The sequence below is a fragment of the Taudactylus pleione genome, unplaced genomic scaffold (assembly GCF_031769625.1).
Source record: "Taudactylus pleione unplaced genomic scaffold, aTauple2 ptg000006l, whole genome shotgun sequence".
Lineage (NCBI taxonomy): Eukaryota > Metazoa > Chordata > Amphibia > Anura > Myobatrachidae > Taudactylus > Taudactylus pleione.
Window position 1 is genome coordinate 857,152 of NW_028284409.1, and position 24,898 is coordinate 882,049.

The 24,898-nt window shown below is 41.6% G+C and overlaps 1 protein-coding gene across 1 annotated transcript in view; it reads right to left on the reverse strand.

Annotated features, from left to right (window-relative positions):
• LAMA2 (laminin subunit alpha 2) overlaps positions 1–24,898 on the reverse strand; it is a 901,593-nt gene that overhangs the window by 166,569 nt on the left and 710,126 nt on the right. Inside the window, exon 37 of the mRNA XM_088452064.1 lies at positions 6,934–7,096. Coding sequence (XP_088308190.1) covers positions 6,934–7,096 — 163 coding nt within the window. The remainder of the gene's footprint in view (positions 1–6,933; positions 7,097–24,898) is intronic.

Consider the following 24,898-nt stretch of genomic DNA (forward strand, 5'->3'; position numbering starts at 1 on the left):
TAATGTGTGAGTAGCACAGTTATTATCATGGTCTAGGTAACCTAACATCTACCCACAATCTAATCTGCCAGCCCAGTTTGTCATATTGTCTAAATCTTTATATAATAAAGGTGAATACACACGTAACGATTTTGTAACCAACGATTTTCTGTCCGATTTTTCCCTTGAAAAAGTGAACGATTTTTTGAAGTGTAATGAACGATAATTTGAACGTTGAACGAATAATGGGCCTGATTCAGAGCCACTCGTAAGCGGCAGCTCGTTCGCTCCGAGCGATGATTGCCCAACTGCGCATGCGTACGGATCGTTATACGCATGCGCGAACCAGTCAGTGCGGTTGAAATTCATGTGCTCGCAAAATAGCGAATGCCTGATAATTTGAGTGACAGGATGAGGCGTATGTGGGTGGTAACAGGGGAAGGTGCTTGAAAACGGGGAGTGGAGATCCGATTGCAGGCGTGCTTAAAGGTCAAAACGGGCGTTTTATGGGTGTGCATATTTAAAACAGCAGCGTCATTGACCACGTCACTGGGTTATTTTTTAGCCAGAACTGCTCGCAAAATTGTGGTAGCAAAAACCAACCACAAGAACAGCGAGCAGCTCATACCCTGTTCGATGTACTCGATTAATCTAATAAATAGCGACCATGACGTTGGATGCGAGCGGCCAGGGGGCGTAGTTTCCCAAAAAACAACCGCAAGTTTTGTTCGCTCGTTCAGACCTAGAGGCGTGAACAGACCGCAAACAGCGAACGGTTCATTTGAATAGCCACCCCTATTTTCAGGACGAGCGAGCGCTAATTGCGTCCGGCTCTGAATCAGGCCCAATGTTCATTCCCTTAATGAAAATCGTCATGTTGGACAGTCTGAAATGGACGATGAACGATAACTACAAACTACAAACGGGAGTGCGCATTTGTGATTATCGTTCATTGATATAACTCATAAACTGAATGATTTCATTATCGACAAATCGTTCAAAAAATCGTTACGTGTGTATGCACCTTAAGTTACTATCCTGCTTTATTTTACTCACCCTTCCAGTGCAAATGCAGGATTTGTAGCAGGGGTCTTTGAGGTTGGGGTGGAACCAAAATGACATAAGAAGGTGGGGCTATGATTGCGGGCCATGTTAAGCAGCTCCTGACTGCTACAATGCCCCACCATTTCTGTAAAGGGGAGGAGCTTGTGGAGTGGCTATCTGGGGAGTGTTTGGGGGTGGGGGAGGTGGCTGCTCAGCATGTTTTGGTTGCATTAGAACATGACAGTCCCTGAAATGTAAATTACTACTGTTTCTAGTATAGGCTGGTTCGCATGCTCACTTATAGTGATGCCTAATAGCAAAACAAGCATATGGAAAGTGCACAGGTCTATACAGCCGAACATATGCATTTGCAGGGCCCATTCTCATCTTATGTACCAAGCTGTTATGAAAAATTTTGAACACTTTCTCAAAATCCTAATATTTTACATCAAACTAACCTGCTCCTAAAAATAAATCATATTTGTTAGTTTTGACCAGTATTTCCAAAAACCCTGCAAACACCAGAGATCATTTGCAAAGCATACAGGATGCTCACCACAAGACACGCTGATTTTACATTATTACACATTGATGGATATCCAAACTCATGCAAAGTATACGTAGGAGATAATTGTGGGCAACTGGGGAAGCCATCCAGGCAGGGGTGTTTTAAGAGAGGAGAGTGCTCATGTGCAGACTCAGGGCCTTATTCAGACCCGGTCGCAAGTGCTGAGCGCTCGCAACCAGGTTGACGGTGGCCCAGAGCGCATGCGCACGACGGAGCCGGCTCCGTTGTGCGCATGCGCGAGACCCGGATAGTGAAGAGCAATCCGTCACTCCGGGTCTCGCACCAAAGGGGCCGTGCTGTCGATGTTAAGTGACAGCACGCCCCCTTTGGTGGGCGGGCTGGGGTGGTGGCAGCCCAATGGTGGCGTTCCCATGAGAACGCCTACCATCTGGGGGCGACCCCACTGACATCACAAGTGATGTCAGTGGGAGAGCTTTCGGCTCTGTTTGAGTAGGAATGTGTGCAGGTCTCGGCAGGTGTAGGTGTAGGAATGTGTGCAGGTCTCGGCAGGTGTAGGATTGTAAGGTGCTGAGTAGGAATGTGTGCAGTTCTCGGCAGGTGTAGTAGTAGGAATGTGTGCAGGTCTCGGCAGGTGTAGGATTGTAAGGTGCTGAGTAGGAATGTGTGTAGGTCTCGGCAGGTGTAGGAGTATAAGGAACTGAGTATGAGTAGGAGGGTGTGCAGGCTTCAGCAGGTGAAAGTGTCACTAAGCAAGGAATGGGGAAAGCGGGAAAAGAAAAACTTTATATCGGTGGATACAGGTGATATATCAAAAAGTATGTTAAAATATAACTTTTATTATAATGCTGGATAAAATTATATTCCAAATTTCAAAAATTCATATAAAACAAATAAGAAGCGATCAAAATAAAACAAAAAACCCCCAGAAGAATAAATATGTGTTTTAAAACAGTTGTTCTGCTGGTGCTTCTTGTTCTTTATTTTTCGTATATTAATTCATGCTATACGTACAGTGATCATACAAAATTATTGCATGTAAAGACTATGGGCCGTATTAAATTATAAGTGAAAAGCCGTTTTCGCGTGGTTTTTAGCGATAATTTTGCCTTTTTTTTCTCCGAATTCAATCCTATTCCGTTTACACCTATGCGGAAAGTCAAGGAACTGAAATAGGCGATACTTTTTCTCCACAGAATAGCAGGTGAAAAAAAAGTGTAAAATCTATATTTTGGGGTGCAGATGTTGGGAAACCACTAAAAATTCTTGGTACACCCCCCAACGGACAATTCACCCAAAAAAAGATTTAAAAAAATCCAGGATCCCCCCGAAAAATGCCTTTGAAATTGGGGGGCAAAAATTACAAAAGTGGGGGGACAACTTCAAAAACTAGCGAAATAAGCTTCTGGGGGTTCTCTAAATAGGGCCAAGTGTTTTTGGGATTGCAGGCGCTTGTATGACTGGAGAATTTCACTTTTCTAAAACTTCATGTTAGAGACATTAAAATATGCTAGTACCCATTTTCAACCACCCCAAACTTGATGGCTACACTTATTTTCACCAAAAAATATTGCTTAATGCCATTCTTCACAACTTTTGCAAGGATGCTAATAACAAGGATTGTAAACAACTTCAGTACCCCAAATAGTTTTATTAGGGTTATTGGAACACTTCTACATTCATCTCCAATGTTAGTGCATCTTTTTGGGGGGTATGGCTGATTTCCCCAAGTCTGACAGTACTTTCCGCCTGTTCTGCATTCGCCGCTTGCCGTTTTCACCTGTTTTGCAATTGAATACGGCGGAAAGCGTGGCCGTGCACGATAAGTTTCCACGTCCACAACACGCGATGTCGGTGAAAAGTCTGGCAGGCAAAACTTTCCCACGGGTGCAAAACTAATTGAATACCGTCCTATGTGTCCTATAAGGGTTCTATATGGCTGCTGTACCAATGTAAATATTAGTTCTTTCTGATCCCAAAAGAAAATAATTTTTCACACTGATTCTATACTTTGATAGTATAGATTCCTTTGTGGGAAAAAAAACAAACTAGTTTCTATTACCTACTGTGTACTCCTATTAAGAGTTGCCTCTCAACATAATTGTTTCAAAAGTACTGTAGGATGATTACATAGAGTTCACAATGTATTACAATGATATACATTGTGTCTAACAACATGCACTGCAATAGTTACTATTTACTGATATAACAGCATCTCTCAAATAATGTCAGAGCCAGATAATCTAATATAATTTAATAACAGTACTGGCTAAAGTGCTGTTTTATCATCGATGGTTATTTTAGAAGGTAATTGATGTATAGTCAGGTCTCCCCACAGGGTAAGTTCCCACTATAGCGTGTAAAGATCAGTAATTAGTTCAACAACACTTTAACTCATTGCAGTCAGGTAGATAATATATAGCTGCCAGTGTGATCGGGATATTTCATTTTGCTTGCTTCTCATTTGTTTTATATGAACTTTTGAAATTTGGAATATAATTTTATCTGGCATTATAATAAAAGTTATATTTTAACATACTTTTTGATGTATCACTTGTGTGCACCGATATAAAGATTTATTTTCCCACTTTCCCCATTCCTTGCTTAGTGACATGTATCAATACACTATCTTTGGTAGCACCCCTTCCCTTAGGACTCTCTGAGTTCTGTAATATACTGTTTCATAATATTTCGACGTATCCTTTGGAAGGTGAGGTAATTATCTCATTAGATATACATTTAGGCTCAAGTGCAGTGGTTATACCTATAGCAGGTGAACGCGTGTAAGGATGCTGAGTAGAAGTATATGCAGGTCTCTGCAGGAGTAGGAGTGTAAGAGGCTGAGTAGTAGTGTGCTCTGGCCACTGCAGGAGCAGGAGCGTAAGGTGCCAGATTAAGAGTATGTGCAGGCCTCTGCAGGAGTAGTAGTGTCAGAGGCTGAGTAGGAGTGTGTGCAGGTCTCAGCAGGTTTAGGAGTACAAGGTGCTGAGTAGGAGTGTGTGCAGGTCTCAGCAGGTTTAGGAGTACAAGGTGCTGAGTAGGAGTGTGTGCAGGTCTCTGCAGGAGTAGTAGTGTAAGGTGCTGAGTAGGAGTGTACGCAGGTTTGGCTGTTGTATGATTGTAAGTTGTTGAGTAGGAGTATGTGCAGGTGTCGGCAGGAGTAGTAGTGTAAGGTGCTGAGTAGAAGTGTGTGCAGGAGTAGTAGTGTAAGGGGCTGAGTAGGAGTGTACGCAGGTTTGGCTGTTGTATGATTGTAAGTTGTTGAGTAGGAGTATGTGCAGGTGTCGGCAGGAGTAGTAGTGTAAGGTGCTGAGTAGAAGTGTGTGCAGGAGTAGTAGTGTAAGGGGCTGAGTAGGAGTGTGTGCAGCTGTCGGCAGGAGTAGTAGTGTAAGTAGCTAAGTAGAAGTGTGTGCAGGAGTAGTAGTGTAAGGGGCTGAGTAGGAGTGTGTGCAGATCAGGCAGGTGCAGGAGTGTAAGGTGCTGAGTAAGAGTGTGTGCAGGCTGCAGGAGTAGGAGTGTAAGGGGCTGAGGAGGAGTGTGTGTAGGTTTGGCAGGCATAGGAGTGTAAGGTGTTAATCACGATTGTGTGCAGGTCAGGCAGGTGTAGGAGTGTAAGGTGCTAATCAGGATTGTGTGTAGGTCTTTGCGGGTGTAGGAGTGTAAGGTGCTAATCAGGATTGTGTGCAGGTCAGGCAGGTGTAGGAGTGTAAGTGGCTGAGTAGGAGTGTGTGCACACCTTTGCAAGAGTTGTAGTGAAAGGGGCTGAGTAGAAGTGTGCAGGTCTCGACAGGTGTAATAGTGTAAGGTGCTAATCAGGAACGTGTGCTGGTCTGGCAAGTGTAGGAGTGTAAGTGGCTGAGTAGGAGTGTATGCAGGTTTGACTGTTGTACGAGTGTAAATTGTTGAGTAGGATTATGTGCATGTGTCAGCAAGAGGAGTAGTATATGGTGCTGAGTAGGAGTTTAAGGGGCTGAGGAGGAGTGTGTGCAGGTCTCGGCAGGTGTAGGAGTGTAAGGTGCTAATCAGGAATGTGTGCAGGTCTGGCAAGTGTAAGAGTGAAGGGGCTGAGTAGAAGTGTGTGCAGGTCTCGACAGGTGTAATAGTGTAAGGTGCTAATCAGGAACGTGTGCTGGTCTGGCAAGTGTAGGAGTGTAAGTGGCTGAGTAGGAGTGTATGCAGGTTTGACTGTTGTACGAGTGTAAATTGTTGAGTAGGATTATGTGCATGTGTCAGCAAGAGGAGTAGTATATGGTGCTGAGTAGGAGTGTAAGGGGCTGAGTAGAAGTGTGTGCAGGTCTCGGCAGGTGTAGGAGTGTAAGGTGCTAATCAGGAACATGTGCAGGTCAGGCTGAGTAGGAGTGTGTGCAGGCCTTTGCAGAAGTTCATGTGAAATGTTGACTTTCTGCACAGACTGGCCTGCAGAAGGTTAGAGTTAGGCTGTGGAAGGGGAGGTTAGGGGTTAGGCATACTTACCACCTGAAGTGTTGCTGGATTCATCTGAAGTCATCATCAGCTGACTGCTGGACCCAAAGACATTGTTGGAGCCACCGAACCCGCTGTACCAGGTAATTCACCACTAGACCACCAAGGATATTTTCTCAACGTTCTAACCATGTTGGCATTTCATCAGTGTTGACACGATGAATGACCATGTTGACATTAAGAATGTTAACAAAATATACCACACTGCTAGGAAAGCCTCTGCAGATATTCCTATATAACCTGCATTGTGTACTGTTTCTTCTAGTCTAACTTAAAATGTGTCACGTGGGTTCAATAAGACCAATGAAGGGAAAGTTTTTCTTTAAAAATGTTTGTATTTTTTATGTTTCTTTAGATGTTGATAAAAATCTATGAGCTAATTTACTGAAAATATAATGTGACCAATATCACAATTATAACTGGATGATTTGCTTATTTCCAAGAAGTGAATATGGCTCCAATTCAATACAAAGAGAATAAGACTTGATTTAGAAAAATGCCAAAGTCCTGAACATTGTGTGTAGTTGTTGGTCACAGCATGTTGCTGACATATTATACAAATTATACATATTATACAAATACAATATTATCTTTCTGAGGAATAAAAAAGCCTCTTAATTAGAAATCAAAATGTTTTATTCCTTTTTCCCAGAACTGTGTAATTGGCATTTATCACTGATACACGAACACCATGAGCAATTGGAAAAATCTGCTGTTTTTCTGTTCATTGCTATACACTGTGTTTATCATCATCATTAGACTAACTTGGTGATAATATAAAACTAATAACATTCAGATATCGGGTACTTATTTAGTACACACATTTACAGATGTTCCTGAAAGAAGCAAACTGAGCTCGATATGTTACTGTTTTCCGGTTATATTGTAATTACGGCACTTACTTTAGCTCATCTGCGGCTGTTTTCTCCTGGTTCTTAAACATTCTTCTCCTGAGCTCAGCCATCATCTTGTCAACGTCCCTCTGCAGCTCCTGGAAACTCTTGTCCTGTGTTTTGTTCTGTATGCCCAGTGTTTCATTCAACTTTACAGCTTTGTCATATAAGTCTGCATAGAAATGACAGAGAATTTATGAATATATGAACAGCATTCAGAACACAGAGGTGTATTTCAGCATTGGAAGAAGTACATTGTAAAATAAAGGAATTTCTGATCTAGCACCTGTTATTTCAAACAATAACTTCAAAGAATACATAAATCACTTGAGGAATGATTTGTCTAGTAATATGCAAAATCTGTAGTTGCAATGCCACATGTTGCCATACCATATTCTGAACATTCTACTTCTTGACATTGGCGTGAACAATGTTGAAATTAAAAGCCATGTTACTCCAGTTGGCAGCAATATAACATTTCACATACCACACGATCTCCTGTAATCAAGCTCCATCATTTGTTTCTCTTACCACTACAGTACCTTTACTATAATGTTTCATTCTGGGTTCCAAGCCAGGGCTATTTAAAGTGAACTCTATATATTTCTTTATGGTTCATATTATTTACAATATGATAGGAAACTTTTCCTGAAATGAGATAGAAGTAGTGTATACTCAGTAAATCTATATTCAGTGATAAGGTTTACAGTTTCAGAGCGATTGCTTTTCGGGCATATTGCAGTTGAAAGAGGGCAAGTAAGAGGGTATTTGGTAAGGAACGATGTAAAGCAGCATGTGAGTACATTTTACAAAGCCAATTTGGGCATCTTGTTGATTAGTTTAATGGAGTACAGACACCAAAGTGGAAAAAAACCCAAAAAAAACCACACAGAAATTCATACCGTAGGGAAAGCAAAATCTAGTAATGAATTAGAAATTATTGTATTACTTAACTGAATAATACTTATACCACCCCACTTTTACTGATTTGTGCTGTATACCATCAGTAATTAATAAATAATAACATAATAATTTGTCTGATAATGATTCACAGAGAGATTTAAAAATCTCCTCCTATCAGTGACAAGTAGTATATCTGGCCATGCAGAGCTGTCTGTGAGATAGTCCTTGGACTACAGTACCTTGTTATATGTGTTTTCTGAGCCAAATATTAATTCTAGTGTGAAACATTTACAAAGTTTATAATTACAAGTGGATAGTACCAGATAGACTTGTTATAAGCCCAATTAAATAAATGTGCTTTTTCCCCTTTTGTAGAGTATCCTGAAATGTAATAAAAGAAATACAGCTTAAACACTTAACTGATGATTCACTGTCAGAAATTGTCGGGTCCGCAGGAAAGTCTGGGGAGTCAGAGAAGATCCATTCTGCACATGTGTAGAACAGAATTCCTCTTCAAAAACACCTCGAGGTGGTGCGGTGGCACCTTGTCAGCTCAAGCACAGCTGGCTGCATTCACATCCCATACGGCCACATCAGTTACAGTAAGTGGTTATATGGGACCTGCAACCCACATATTTTCTTGCTATATTCTTCCCACCACACAAGTAATAAAGTGTGTAATACAGTTAAATAGTGAAATCTTTATCTGTTGCTGCTGTAGACTTACACAGATCAGGAAGAAGTGTGAGCAGCATATTTGTTAGTTAGCGCTTGCATGAAAATCCCGGTATATACAGAGGCATGGGGGATGTACTGTATAATATTTACAGAAATAAAATCTTATCATTTTAATAATGAAGTCTATAGGTGAATTTACGCTTTTATGCTGAAAAAACAGAAATAAAATCTTATCATTTTAATAATGAAGTCTATAGGTGAATTTACGCTTTTATGCTGAAAAAATGTTTAATCTGATTTGGGTACATTTAAAAATACTTGAAAATCAAAAAATGAAATTTAAGGACCTATGTATCAATATACACAAAGCTATTCTATTGCTGCAAGAAATCTTTTTCTGCCCAATTTGCTTGGGAACTGAGCTGCTTGGCTGGAAGCGGTAAACAGAGACTTACCACTTCTCAGGCCAGTCCTGGTCTACTATGGCCATGCATGCAAAGCATGGAGAAGCTACAGTATCATCTGGCCTGGCCTGGCCTATTTTTAGCTAAACCAGCAACTTTTTAATAGATAGACCTATTCATATTAAATAAATAAACTGTTTAGGAATAAAAGGTTGTAATTTACAGTATATACTATGGGCCAAATATAATAGGTTGCAAAATTGTTAAAAATGAGAGTTTAACGCTAAACTCGCATTTTTTACTCACTCTCAAATGTAATAGGGTGCGACTATAGTATAACTCGCATTTTTCAGGTTTTACTATTTCTTGCAAAAAAGCCTCTCGCATCCAGATGTTTTCCCATCTCTAAATAGAACTCGGGCAATGTAATAGAATGTGAGTGCTTCACTCGCACATAGAACTCACAAAAACAATAGACCAGCTTCAGTATAGCAAATATATCCTGAGCAGGTCAGAGTAACACAGAAACATGCACATATCCATGAGATATGTGCATGTTTCTGTGTATACATATGAAAATACTTAAAAAAAACAAAACAAAAAAAAGATGTGCACCCTCTCTCCATGCTGGTTTTTAAAATACTGGGGACAAAATGCGTATGGGGCCCCTGTGAAAAGCCCCGTGCTGGTACTTAAAATACAGGGACCCCTACGCATTTTGTTCCCTTTATTCTAAAAACCAGCACAAGCTGTACAGAGCCCAGGGCTGGTTGTGCTTCTGGGGAGGGGGTGCACATAATTTTTTTTAACACACAGGTAGAAGCCTTCACGGATCTCACTGATCTGTGAAGGCTTCCAGGGGCAAATACAGGATTTTTCAAATCAGATCAAATCAAATCAATTTATTGTCACATCCACATACAATGCGTCAGCAAAAATGTAATGCAAAATACTCACATAAAATTACATAAAATTACATAAAACAAATTTAAAGACTTAAACTAATAATTGCAACAGGGAAGAAACTATTTCACATCCTGCTAGTGAGACACCTCAGACATCTAAAACGCTTACCAGAAGGCAAAAAAAAGAACAAAGAATGACATGGGTGGCTGTAATCGGCAACAATCTTATTTGCTTTCGAAGCACACCTTTTAGTATAAATATCTTCTAGTCTAGGTAAACATAGACCAATAATTCTTTCATCTGCTTTAATCACCCTAGCCAATGATCTACGATCCAAACACTTGTAATTCCCATACCAAACAGTGATAGAATAAGTCAAAAGGCTCTCATTTATAGCACAATAGAAATTCACCTATAATGGCCTAGATAATCTACTTGCTTTTAATTTCCTAAGAAAATAGAGGCATTGCTGAGCCTTTCCCACCACTGAAGAGATATGCGAAGACCATGACAAGTCCTCAGAAAAATGAATACCAAGAAACTTAAAACCACCAACCCTCTCCACTTCAACACCATTCAAGAATAAGGGATGGGGGACACTTTTCCTGGACCTCCTAAAATATACCACCACCTCTTTAGTTTTTTACTGTTAAACAGCAGCTTGTTGTCCTCTCCCCACCTAACAAGTTGATCTGCCTCCGCTCTATAACTTTCCTTGTCCTCATAAGTGATCAAACTCACAATCGTGGTGTTGTCAGCAAATTTCATGATGAGATTTGATTCTGAACTAGAGACACAATCTGATGTATACAAGGAGTATAGGAAGGGCCTTAAAACGCAACCTTGGGGTACTCCTATATTCACAATTGGAGTCAAAAGCAGATCTCCCAACCTAACCGACTGCAAACGGTCAGTCAGGAAATCTAACATCCAATTACAGATAGGCACATCAAAATCAATTGCTTGGAGTTTAGCAATAAGTATAGACAGTACCACAGTGTTGAAAGCAGAACTGTTGTCCACAAACAACAATCTAGCGTAACAATCCTTGTTCTCTAGATGACACAATACCTTGTGAAGAACCATAACCATATCTTCAGTAGATATATTAGATCTATATGCAAATTGATATCCACATCTGGGTTGCCACCCTTAAGCCATGCCAAAACCAATTGCTTAAAGCACTTCATGATTAACGAAGTAAGAGCAATAGGACTAAAATCATTTAGGCCAGAAATGGACGTGGTTTTAGGGACTGGGATAATTGTAGTAATTTTAAAACAATCCGGAACAATACCTTGGGTAAGTGATAAATTAAAAATAATCATGAGGATACCTGATAATTGATAAGCACACTCATGCAAAACCTTGTCTGGAATATAGTCAGGACCGGCAGCCTTCCTAGCACTAGTTTTACAGAGGAAAGACCTGACATCAGCCTTGGCTAGGTTCCAAGAACCAACTGGGTAATAGTAAAATTTTATTACAGATGTTGTAATTAACTAATTTCTCAACAAACGTTACTATTTTATTGAATTCCTCCTGCATATGCTAACTTGCTGAAATAAATAACAGACAACTACTGCAGTCCTGCACAAGAGCTGACTCTCACTGGTCCTGGGGAGGTTGGTCTGCCTCATGACTTCTAAATCTGCCCTCTTCAGTAGATCACCTCAACTTATAACATTGAGTCTCTTCATCTCTCAATCTCACATGTCTCTTATTAGGCCTAGGGGATCCACGCAGATTACAGTTACTGGGGTTTATCATTAAGTACAGATGACCTCTCCTCACATCTCTACTCTTTAACAAGATTTAAATGAGTCTCTAGCTTGACGCACAAGACACACCATGCTTGTAAATGAATGTGATGTCTCTGCAGCTCCACATGGCTCACACTAGTCTCCCACTCTGAATTTTGGCCACGGTAATGCTCTACTTCTATTCTCTTTTGTTTTCCCACTATCAAACTTGGGTCAGCATTTACCCTTTGACTACTTAATAAGGTCAATTACCAGCTTTGGGGGGCACACTAAAACCTTAGATCATGCCACTAACTCTCAATCTCAGTCCAAGGTGCTAATATCTATGCCACTAACTATGGGACACAGGTCACTAAACAGGAATTTCTCAAAGGTGGGTTACACTCAGAAATCTTCTGCACACATATTAATTTTATAGAGCCACATATGTTTTATTGAGATGTGGTTAATTTTTTCTGCTCTTGGTCTGTAGTGGAAGTGAAAATCATTTGAAGAAGAATACTACATATTTTAAAAGCCAGAACTAAAAAATAACAAACAAATTGAGTAAATAAAAATGTTTTGAACATTAGAGCATATACTATCTGGATTGGCACTTGTAGCAGTATAGAACTGTTTTATATGAGGACAATAAAACAGTTCTCACTGTACAGAAAGAAGTAGTCTTGTACATTCTTTATGACTGTATTTATTTAAATATCCATTAGAATTACTGCACTTAGCAAAAGCTTTTACTTGAAATCCTACGAGATCATCTTTGCAAAGCACTGTGAAGAAGAATGCGTAGCTTAAATAGCTTTTAGAAGTACATTTATTTGTTTAGTTTGATACATACTAAAAAACCTCTGATACTGTATTAAGCTAAAAGCAGACTATTACATAAATGTATACAAATATAAAGCAATACTATTAGATATATACTGATAATTTTGTTTTAATATCTTAATCTAAGGATTAACAGCACAGAAAATGTTAGGTACTTAGAACACTGTAATTTGTTATGTTTAAAGAGTTTGTACAGTACATGTGTTATTACTGGTTATAAAGTCACAAACAGTCACCAGTTACTGGTTATGTCACACAGACATGCAGACATGTGAAAAATAAAGTGTCTTTAAATTCTATATCTTTGCATATTTCTACATAATTATTAGATATATAATTCTAATCATATCCTGCATTTGCATAAAGCTAATATCACGTGACATAAATAATCACAAAACCGATTTTTATGTCATTTATTCAACAAAACATACAAACAACTGAATGTTGAATATATTTTCATGTTAACAACTGAAAAATAAAATATACATGGATATAGAGAAAATATATGATGATAGGTATATATTGGATCTAATTATTTTCAAACTGATAATCAAATAATAGCTGTATAATAATGGTCTATAAAAATGGACAAAAGAATTAACTGGTAAGTGGAATACCACTGCAATATGATAATGTGGTCAATTCACAATGTTAATTATCGGGATTACATGTAAATATATATAATAATGTCTCCTTATAACTTATACTTTAAAGGAATACATTCCATGGCATTTTCTCATTCAATCCATGTGGCATAATAGTGTTTAATTCATAAATCCACTTTGCTTCCAATCTGGTCAGTTTGTTGGCTCTATCTCCACCCCCCCCCCCCCTCTCATGGAGGAAAGCACATGATCTTTTATCTTATGTTTAAGCATAGACATATTATGCCCTGCTGCTTAAAAATGTCTGGCCACTGGTTGTTCCATGCTGTTCCCATTTAGTGCTGTCCTTATGGCAGAATGATGAAGGGCCATACATTCTTTAAATTGTCTTGTTGCTTGTCCAATATAATACATCATACCACAAGGGCAGATGATGATGATGATGTATATCACGTATGTCGAGGTGCACAGTAATGTGTGCTTAATTTTATAGTCCATCCCTGTATGTAGATTCTTGAACATGGACCTGTGTCCATATATCTACAGGTTAAACAATTTGGACAAGTGTAGCATCCAGGTTATTTACATTGTGTTCCTCTTTTGTGTGCTTTAGTGAGGTTAGAGATGTCTCTGTGTACAATCTTATCTCAAATATTACTGCCCCTGGTAATGCGTGCCAAGGGTTTTTGTGCTTAAAGCACAGTGACTCCTTATCCATGGCCACGATTGGCCAAAGGGCTTTGGTCACTCGATTTATAATTGGGCTAGCAAGGGTGTATTCACCTTTCCACAGTACAATGTTTTTGATTTCCATTCATCATGGTTTTAAAAGATCTTCTCTTGGAATGCCCATGACTTCCATTTTTTGCTTTTGTAGATGCGTTAGATTGTAGCCTCTTTGTACGAATTTTCTAATGATTTTATCTAATTCTTCACTTAGTTGATCTCTGTCACTAGTTATCTGGGATATCCTCATCATCTGTGACTTGGCTAATCCATTTTTGATGCTGTCAGCATGGTATTTCTCTCTGTTGATTTGTTAAAAACCTCTGTGTGTATTTTCTGGTTCCTAATGGTGATATGGACATCCAAATAATTAATCTTTTTTGAGCTGCTTTGGAATGTAAATTTTCATTCTGTGTTAAAAGAGTTGATGTCTTCCATCATTTTTGTGAAAAGCTGCATTACCACCTGTCCAAGGTATTATCAAATCATCTATGTATTGCATATAAAGCAAAGTGTGTTTTTTAATCTCTGGATTGCTGAGGAACAAGACTTTCTCTTGCTAGAACATGTAAATATTGGCATATGATGGGGCCACATTGGACCCCATCATACAGCCAGTTTTCTGCAAAAAGAACAGGTTATTATATAAAAAGTAGTTTCTTTTTAAGAGTTGCAGAAAAAGATCTTGGTTCATATCATAAATTTGATTGATCTGTAAAAATTCTTGCATGCTTGTCAAGCCACTGTGAGGAATGGACGTACTGTATATACGCTGCATACATCAACTACACATTTTTTTAAATTATCACACTGTTGTTGTCATTTATTATACTAATTTTGTGATACGTCATGTTCCAAAGTCTGTTTATGTTCATTTTCAAACGCCCTTATTTTCTGCTTTGTATTTTCCAGCTCTCTACCAGCCTGTTCTACCACCAGAAGTATCAGATCAAGCTTACATAGTGGTTCAAAATCTCGCAAATTACATGAGGGAGATAGAAAATCAACTGTTTGATGGCTACAAATATCAAAAATTAAATCGAGATCCCACTTCAATATACAAAAAGAAATTGGATGAAGTTTCATTACAAGCCAAAGAAAGTGGCAAATTAACTGAAAAAATCTGGAGGGCACTCACCACGGATTACCCCATTGTGCCGGTTATTTACACAGTGCCAAAAATCATGAAAACCTCCAGGATCCCCCTGGTAGACCCATCATATCTACCAAGGGATCACTTTTCCAAACAATTTCACAGCTGGATTTTTGTTTTACAGTCATACATACAACAAGCTACATTTTTAAAGGATACTACATACCTATTGACACTACTTAATAATCTACAAGAACTACCTACAGTGTATTGGTAACATTATGTGTAGTTGATGTATGCAGCTTATATACATCCATTCCTCATAACAGTGGCTTGATAAGCATGCAAGAATTCTTACAGATCATTCAAATAATGATATGAAGAACCAAGATTTTTTTCTGCAACTCTTGGACTTGATTTTAAAAACAACTTTTTATATAATAACCAGTTCTTTTTACAGAAAAGTGTATGTTCTGTGTTGTGCTCTTGACTTAATTTGTATATTCTAAATTGTGCTAGCTCTTCATCTGTATGCACTTTTGTGTCCCCATTTCCCCTTCTCTGTGTCCATTATTATGTCCCCCCTGTGTCCATTAGTATGATCCCCTCCGTGTCCATTATTATGTCCACCATCTGTGTCCATTAGTATGTGCTCCCCTCTGTGTCCATTATTATGTTCCCCCTCTGTGTCCATTATTATGTCTTCCTGTGTCCATTAAAATATTCCACCCTGTGTCCATTATTATGTGCCCCTGTGTCGATTATTATGTCCCTTCCCCCTCTGTGTCTGTTATTATGCCCCCATTCCCATTATTATGTCCCCCCTCTGTGACCATTATTATGTGTGTGTGTCTCTGTGTCCATTATTATGTGTGTGTCCCTCTGCGTGTCCAATATTATGTTCCACTCTGTGTCCCTTATTATATGCCCCGTGTCGATTATTATGTCCGTTCCCCTTCTGTGTCTATTATTATGCCCACCCATGTTCATTATTATGTCCCCCCTCTGGATCCATTATTATGCACCCCTCATCGGTGGCAAAATTTATATTCCCCCCTCAGTGTTCATTATTATGTGCCCTCCCTCTGTGTCCACAATTATGTCCCCTTTTGTGTCCATTACAGTGCTCCTCACCTCTCCCTTTCTCAGTGTTCTGCTCTTTTCACCCCCCGTAGTTTGCTTACCATCTTCTCTCTTCCTCAGCATCGGCTCCTCCTGCAAGCTTACATCTTCCATGGGTCTGCTCCACACAAGAAGGTCTCCCTACTGACAGGTGCTGCCGGCAGTACAGCTACAGACAAAGCTCCAGAAGTCTGGAAGATTCAGTCAATACTGCCTTCTCAGTCCACCATGGGCTCAATGGAGGCAGCGGCACACACCCGCCCACATAGAGCCCTGTGTGGCAGCAGCATCTATGTGACATCACATGGCGTACCATCACATAGCATATAGAAGGGGCTGAGGCAGTGTACGCAATGCAGGGAGGGCATGTGAAGCAAAGCCTTCCGCTGCACCGCTCTTTGATTGTCCAGCAGCCAGAACTCAGAGGACTCAGAGGTTCTTCCCGGTGGGTAGGGATAGAGGACCAAGGTGGTTGTTGGGGCCATGGGATAAATGGGCAGGACCTCAGATGACCGCTGTTGGTGACAGGAAAACATTTTTTTTCTGTCTCCAGCATATCTTCCTTGGCGGTGTGGGCCTATTTTCATGGGAGGGTCTGGAGCTGCAGCTCCACCTGCCCCATTGTTAATCCAGCCCTGCATGTCACCATTAGGAACCAGAAAATCCACACAGAGGTCCTTAATAAATCAACGGACAGAAATACCATGCTGACAGCATCAAGCCATCATTCTAGGGTATTAAAAAATGGATTAGCCAAATCGCAGATGATGAGGCTATCACGGATAACTAGTGATAGAGTTCATCTAAGTGAAGAATTAGATAAAATCATTAGGAGATTCATACAAAGAGGCTACAATCTAACGCAACTAGTAAAGCAAAGAACAGAAGTCATGGGCATTCCAAGAGAAGATCTTTTACAACCACAAAGAAAGGAAACCAAAGACATCATACTGTAGAAAAGTGAATATACCCTTGCTAGCCCAATTATAAACCTAGTGACCAAAGCCCTTTGGCCAGTTGTGGCCATGGATAAGAAGTCACTGTGCTTTAAGCACAAAAAACCCTTGGCATGCTTTACCAGGGGCAGTAATATTCGAGATATGATTGTACACAGAGACATCTCTAACCTCACTAAAGCACACAAAAGTGGAACACAATGTAAATAACCTGGATGCTACACTTGTCCAAATTGTTTAACCTGTAGATATATGGACACAGGGTCCATGTTCAAGTACCCACATACAGGTAAGGACTATACAATTAAACACACAATAACATGCGCCTAGACGTAGTTGATATAAATCATCATCTGCCCTTGTGGTATGTATTATATTGGACAAACAACAAGACAATTTAAAGAGCGTATGGCCCTTCATCATTCTGCCATAAGGGCAGGATTAAACCTTTTCCGGTTTAGTGCATGAAACAACCAGTGGACAGACATTTTTGAGCAGCAGGGCATAATATGTCTATGACTAAACATAAGATAATAGATCATGTGCCACCCTCCATCGGGGGGGAGATAGAGCCAACAAACTATCCAGATTGGAGGCAAAGTGGATTTATGACTTAAACACTATTATGCCGCATGGATAGAGTGAGAAAATGCCATGGGATGTATTCCTTTAAAGTATATATTATAAGGAGACATTATTATATATATTTATACTCTATGCCTTTTTTAATAGAGATTTCATTGAGTGATGTTTTTCCTCTGCTTAGAATTTAGGGGACAGTTGGTAACACTTCTCATTATGTAATTCTTTTGATTGTTCCCTTTGTCCTATTATTTTACGAAGCTATATGCCACAATTATGTTGATACTTAAGGTTGTGGGTTTATATACATAGATTATTTGATTTGACTGCCCCAAGGAGGATGTACGTGGATTCTTGTTGATACTGGTTGCTAGGCAACTGGCGGTCCAACATCAGTCAGCTCACATCCTCCAGGCCAGGCACCGGCGCCCCGGACGTGAACGGCCAGGACCAGATAAAAGAGTGTTGTACACTCTGAAACTTCGGTTTTGTGCGACATGCTTTAAATGCAAAATACTTTGTTTATAAGGCCTGGAGTTCCACCCTTGATTTACATATATATATATATATTATTATTACATTTTATTTATAGGGCGCCACAAGTGGTCCGCAGCGCCGTACATACAGTAAAGAGTACACAGAACATTACATTACAATACAGTAACCAAAATATAAAACAGTACACAAGTAACAATTAGCAACACAATTCTCCATACACAGTACAGCTCTGAAGGTGAAGGCTGTCATAGAAGTGCTAGAGAAGAAGGCTGTGAGACAGTGGGGAGGTGGACCCTGCTCTTAGGAGCTTACAAACTAGGGGAGAGGGGAGATGGACAGATGACAAGAGGCATGCGTCTGTAGAGGGGGACCTGAGTGCAGGAAGTAAGGAAGGTAGAGATGGCTGAGGCAGGAGGGACAGAGACCTGGTAACATGGTTATGTGGTGGAAGGGTATGCTTTGATGAACAGGTGGGTTTTCAGTGCACGTTTGAAGCTCTGCAAGGTCAGGGAGAGCCTGATCGAGCGAGGGAGCTCATTCCAGTGGAGGGGGTTGCATGGGCAAAATCTTGGATACTAGCATGAGATGAAGCAACCAGGGTGGAGGAGAGGTCCAGTCATTGGCAGACTGGAGTGAGTGGGAGGGAGTATGTAAGGAGAGGAGGTTGAGAATGTAGGGAGCAGTAGAGTTAGAGAGGGTCTTGTATGTGAAAGTGAGGAATTTGAAGAGGACTCTGTAGGGGAAGGGGAGCCAGTACAGGTTTTGGCAGAAGGGAGCAGCAGAAGTGGAATGGTGGGAGAGGAAGATAAGTCTAGCTACAGCATTGAGAACAGACTGGAGGGGGGCAAGATGGCAATGTGGGAAGCCAGTAAGAAGAAGGTTGCAGTAGTCAAGCCGAGAAATTAGTGAATGAATAATCAGTTTGGTAGCATTCTGGGAGAGGAAAGGCCTATGCGAGCGATGTTGCATAGCTGGAACCGACAGGATTGAGCCAGAGATTGAATGTGAGAGGTGAAGGAGAGGGTGGAGTCAAGGGGGACACATAAACAGCGAAGTTGGGGGACAGGGGAGATTATGGTGTTGTCAACAGCGATAGCGAGATTGGTTGAAGTGGAGACTCTACTAGGGGGAAAAATTATGAGTTTGGTTTTGTCCATGTTGAGCTTCAGAGAGTGCTCGGACATTCAGGAAGAGATGGCGGAGAGGCAGCTGGATACCTGAGGGAGGACAGTAGGGGAGAGTTCAGGAGAGGAGAGGTATAGTTGTGTGTCATTGGCATAGAGGTGTATTGGAGGCCAAAGGAGCTAATGTGTTCTCCTAGGGTAAAGTTGTACAGGGAGAAGAGCAGCGGGCCCAGGACAGAACCCTGCGGGACACCAATGGGAAGGATGGAAAGGGGGGAGGTGGAGCCAGAGGCAGACACAGAGAAGGAGCGGTTGGTGAGGTATGAGATGAACCAGGCATGGATGGTGTTAGAGATACCAAAGGTCTGAAGGGTGCGGAGGAGGAGAGTATGATCCACAGTCTCGAACACTGCAGAGAGATCCAGGAGGATGAGCAAAGAGAAGTGGCCCCTGGATTTGGCTGAAAGGTCATTGGTGACTTTGGCCAGGGCAGTTTCAGTGGAGTAAAGTGGGCGAAAGCCAGATTGAAGAGTATCAAGGATGGAGTTGTCAGAGATAGCTGGTGATGCTGCTGTAGATAAGCCGCTCAAGTAGTTTGGAGGCAAAAGAGAGAAGAGAAATGGGGTGGTAATTGGCGGGTGAGGACGGGTCGAGGTTGGGTTATTTAAGAATAGGAATGACAAGAGCATGTTTGAATGATGAGGGAAAGATGCCAGTGAAGAGAGATTAGTTGAAAAGGTGAGCAAGGTGGGAGCAGGTGGTGGAGAAGAGTGAGCATAGAAGGCGAGAAGGGAGGGGGTCAAGAGGGTAGGTGAAGGGTGGAGAGGACAAGATGAGTGAGTGGACCTCGTCAGCCATGTATATATATGTATAAAAAACCATAGGGTACAGAAGAACATTTTAAAAATAAGAGCAATAAAGTCCTATGATAAGATCAGTTGGTCATCTTTACTGTGTCCACAAGTCCTTTCCACTAGGATCCCCCAAGGTGTAGAATTGTGAAGGCTGATAAATCCGGGATGTTCCTAAAAATACGTCACACCAAAGATCACCCCACAAGAAAAAGGCCCAATGGCTGATCAATAAATAATTGGCAATTTAAAATTTTCAATAAAAAAATACATAATTAAAAATTGCTTACAGCATAAAGAAGGTGACAAAATATCCACAATAACTATATAGTTGAGTTGATTATATATTCCTGCCACCACTCTTACAGGTGTGAGTTCAATTGGCAGGGTCCTCCCGCTTAGTGTATGGACACGGGTCCAGAAATTCTACACATTTTGGCCATAAATAGACTTCTTCAGGGGTAAGAAATCAAAAACTATAATGCAATGTCATAATTGATGTACTAGAAGTCATTCATAGCTCATTCATATCAATAAAATGTTTAAATCACAATATATGGTTGTTAAACACATGCACATCACAAACACAGAGCTGCTTAGTGTACCAATACCCTCAGAGGTAATCCTGACCCCTCCACCACAAATATTCAATGCACATAAAAAGTGGGAATTGATGTCATCAGTGCTCTTTCAAATCATATAGCAAGGTCCTTGCTTGTCTCCATGGACAGTTGGAGTAGCCTTTAAACTTCGTATCAGGTGTGTTTCCAGCTGACGGAAAAAAACTGACAATGGACAGTTCTTTGTAAGCGTGTACACACTAAGGAGTGTAAACCTGCTGCAGTCCAGGAATTCACACTTGCATCTATCAAGCTCCTTCACGGACCCCGTGTGGCTTGATCACCTCCGTCACTGTCGAGTGGATATGCACCGGCACCCATGCGTTCCGACCCTCCCCAGGTCTTTCTCAAGGTAAGCCTAGATCGTGAATTCACGATCTAGGCTTACCTTGAGGAAGACCCGCGGAGGGTCGCAATGCTTGGGTGCCAGTGCATGTCCACTTGGCGGTGACGGAGGTGATCGAGCCACATAGTTTCCATGAAGAAGCTTGACAGATGCAAGTGTGAATTCCTGGACTGCAGCATGTTTTGAGCCAGGGGGTACGGGTGACTATGGGAGTGATTGGACTAGGTCTCCTAGTTGCGGCCGTACCCAGGTTTGGCTAGACCTGCCCAGAGGTGCGGAGTCTAACTCACTCGGTGGTTTTCTCCAGTGACCCTTCCAATTGGGATTTAGTTTTTGCCGCACCAAGTGAGCAGGTCGCGGCCCTCTGGACAGGTACCTGGGATTGGCAGAAGACCGGAAACTATATACAATGCTAGAACACTGGAGGTGAACAGAATGCTAGACAACAGGGGAAGAATCTGGATACTAGAACTTAGGCATGGACTGGAAATAGTTAAATATCAAGAAAACACAAACATATACTGGGGATTGCACAGACAAGAGCAGAGTGGACTCAGGGAATATATTGGCAATGCTAGAAATGTGGGTGCTGACTGCACAGACAAGACACACGAGAGAAGTGGACACAGGCACTTGTAGTAATCCCAGTCGCAGGCTTGCTTGGAAACACAGGAAAACGTACAGGAACTGCAACAGACTCTGGAGCTGATTAGCACAGTGAGACGCAGAGAGAATACAGGCATATACTGGGAAAGCTAGAAGTGCTGGTCCTGGACAAAGGCAACTACTGGGAGAGCTAGAAATGCTGGTACTGGATAAAGGCAAAATACTGGGAGAGCTAGAAATGCTGGTACTGGACAAAGGCAAAATACTGGGAGAAATAGAAATGCTGGTACTGGACAAAGGCAAATACTGGGAGAGTGCTGGGAGGTCCAGCTGTGAGCTAACTAGTGATTAGCACAGTGAGACACAGAGAGAAGACAGGCATAAATACAAAGACACACAGGAAAGAGATATAAAGTACTGTGAGAGAGCTAAAATCTCAGACTAAGAGTTAGCATGGAAGCTAATACAGGAAACTGGAGAACTGTGAGCAGGCTGAAGCAACTCTCTGACGGAATAGCACAGAGTAACACTGGTATCACAGAGTATCACAAGTCACTGGAGCAGCGAAGTTGAACAGCCCCTTCCTGAAGTTCTGGGGGCAGATTTATACTCAGGGGTAGCAGATTATTGGAGCACAGCATCAGCTGACTGAGATCATGCTACCATTGGTTACATGTCACATGTTACTGTCACATGAGAGGAATTGTCATGGCGGCGCCCATGATGGGAACTCCGATCCCCAAAACACACAGCCAACCATGGAAGTCCGCAAAAGCACCTAAGGCAGAATACTCAGCATCTCATGCCTCACTGCACCAGACGTCTGACCACAAGAAAGTCAAGGGAAGCCGGCACGGAGATGAGAGATAGCCGATCCTAGGCTGAACCCTGACAATATAAATCCAATAGAAATATTTCCTGCAATAGACCAAAAGGAAATAAATAATAAACCGAATAAACTGCTGCGACTTCATATAATATAGAGATAACTAATGAAATTGTACTAATCACAACTCATAGAGCTTCATCACTCATCCATCAATGTCTTCATCACTGAACCCTCTACAGCAGCTGGAGGGCCAAAGGTTGAAGACCCTTGCTCTACAGTATAATAGAGAAATTAAATTAAGCACTACCCTGGTCATCTGCATTAGAGTAATCATTCTTTATCTCTCCAAATCAGGCCATTCCTTCCCAGACACATGTCAGACACACCAAATTCCCTTCCACCAAATACCACTTCATTTTTCCCCACCCAATCAGGAATGCCTCTTTACACATACCACTTGACTTACCCTCAATTACATACCACATACATTATGAACCCGCTCACCACCTTATGGCATCACATTCTGATGAACTCCCCACTCACAAGGATGACAAACATTGGATAAACCCCCTACTTGGAGCATGGATTTCTTTACCCAAACCTTCCATAAGGAATTTGCCTTGGTGGAACACAGTAGCAGTTTTTGCTCCACCCACCAGTACAGAAGCAATACCTGGAAACCATAAGTACTCAATTTGAGAAACAATCCATTACAAACAGCAAGCAGAACTGACAGTGCTCAGATACAGATTTACTCAAACAATAATCTCATCAGAGGAACACTGACACAGATGCCAGGCTATCCAACAAGGTTAATCTCTCACTTTATCTTTCCACAGGATCCACAGTCCACTTTAAGCTACCAGGGATTACACAAAACTTCTAGGACTTACAACCTAGCACACAACAGCCACACTCTCAACTAGCACTACATGAACCACCTCAGAAAACAAATACTTCTACCACCAACTACACAAAAGCTTGTTCACCAAGGAAACACTACCCCCAGCCAATGAGAAGAAGCTAGATTGGGCTGCATCTGTCATCAGAATTATTCTTATCATTCTCATCATCATCATCATCCAGTCATCTAGTACTTGCAAAGGAATGGGTATGGGTTCGATTTCCGTCAGGGGCAGCCCTACAGGAGCAGAGCTCGAAGTAGCGCAAGCCTGACAGCGCTGGAAATCCCGATTGTGAATAGGTAAGTATAGACTAACCTAACCTAGCCCCCCTAACCCTCCTTAGGGGTGCCTAACCCTAACTTCCCCCCCAAGTGCCTAACCCTAATCCCCCCTCTAAGTGCCTAACCCTAACCGCCCCCTTCCCCGCTGCCTAAACCTAAGTCCCCCGGGGGGGTGCCTAACCCTAAGTCCCCCCCGGGGGTGCCTAACCCTAACCCTCCCTCCACCTAGCCTAACCCTATCCCTCCCGGGGGGTGCCTAACCCTAAGTCCCCCCCAGGAGCCCTAAACCTAACCCTCCTCCCCCACGGCTGTCCGCTGGCGGCGCCCGGCATCACTACGATCGTGATGCCGGGCGCCGGTCTCCCGGCGTCGGGGAAATGCGGGCGTCTACATCTAGTCGCCCGGCATTTCACCTTTGCCGGGATAAGACAGTCGGGAAGCCGGCTCCCGGTATTTAGGCAGTTGGCTTCCCGATTGCTTCCCCTTGCAAAAGTAACACTTCATAAGAAGCGTATCTGGGAGTTTATCCAAATCACATTAAGCTGCATCTCTAGGGAGTCTACTACATTTACATGTAAATACCTTTACTCAACTCACGCTTGCCTGTCCTTATTCTGCTCCTTCTGGTGTGAGGTGCCACAAGTTTAAGATATGCAGAAATGTAGCTAAGGATGTACTGTATTTTTGTATGCATTTGCAGGACAGAAAAAAGTATATTTAAACCACAAAAACATATTAGGAAGTGAACGTACACAATTAAAGATGAGTAAACATTTCAGTGCATGGTCATCATTTACTGAGTTTTATTTGCTTTCAAAGAATCACATTTTCAAATGTAAATTATATTGCACAATTTTTGCTTCCACACACTCTCTTATTTTGGGATGTAGTCTGGAAGCCGACGGTCAAAATGCCGACCGCCAGCTTCCAGACTGCTTTATACCGACTAGGGACGACTTTATCCCGACTAGATTTAGACGCCTATCATTTGCCCGACGTCAGGAGATTGACGCCCGGCATCCCGATCGAGTGGATGCCGGACGCCGCAGCAGGCAGCCGCTTTTGTTAGGTCTAGGGCTCCCGGGGGGGGGGACTTTGGGTTATGCACCCCCCCCGGGAGGTTAGGGTTAGGCTAGGGGGAGGGAGGGTTAGGGTTAGGCACCCCATCCCCAGGAGGAGGTTAGGGTTAGGCACCATGCAGCCGGCAGTAATACATATCACACCCTTATTTTTACCGTTTCATCATCACAACATAAGCATTCTTAAAAACATATATTTATATATTCTCACAATATGAATAAGTTAGCAACCAAATATTGTTCTTGTATTATGCATAAAGTTTTTTTTACTA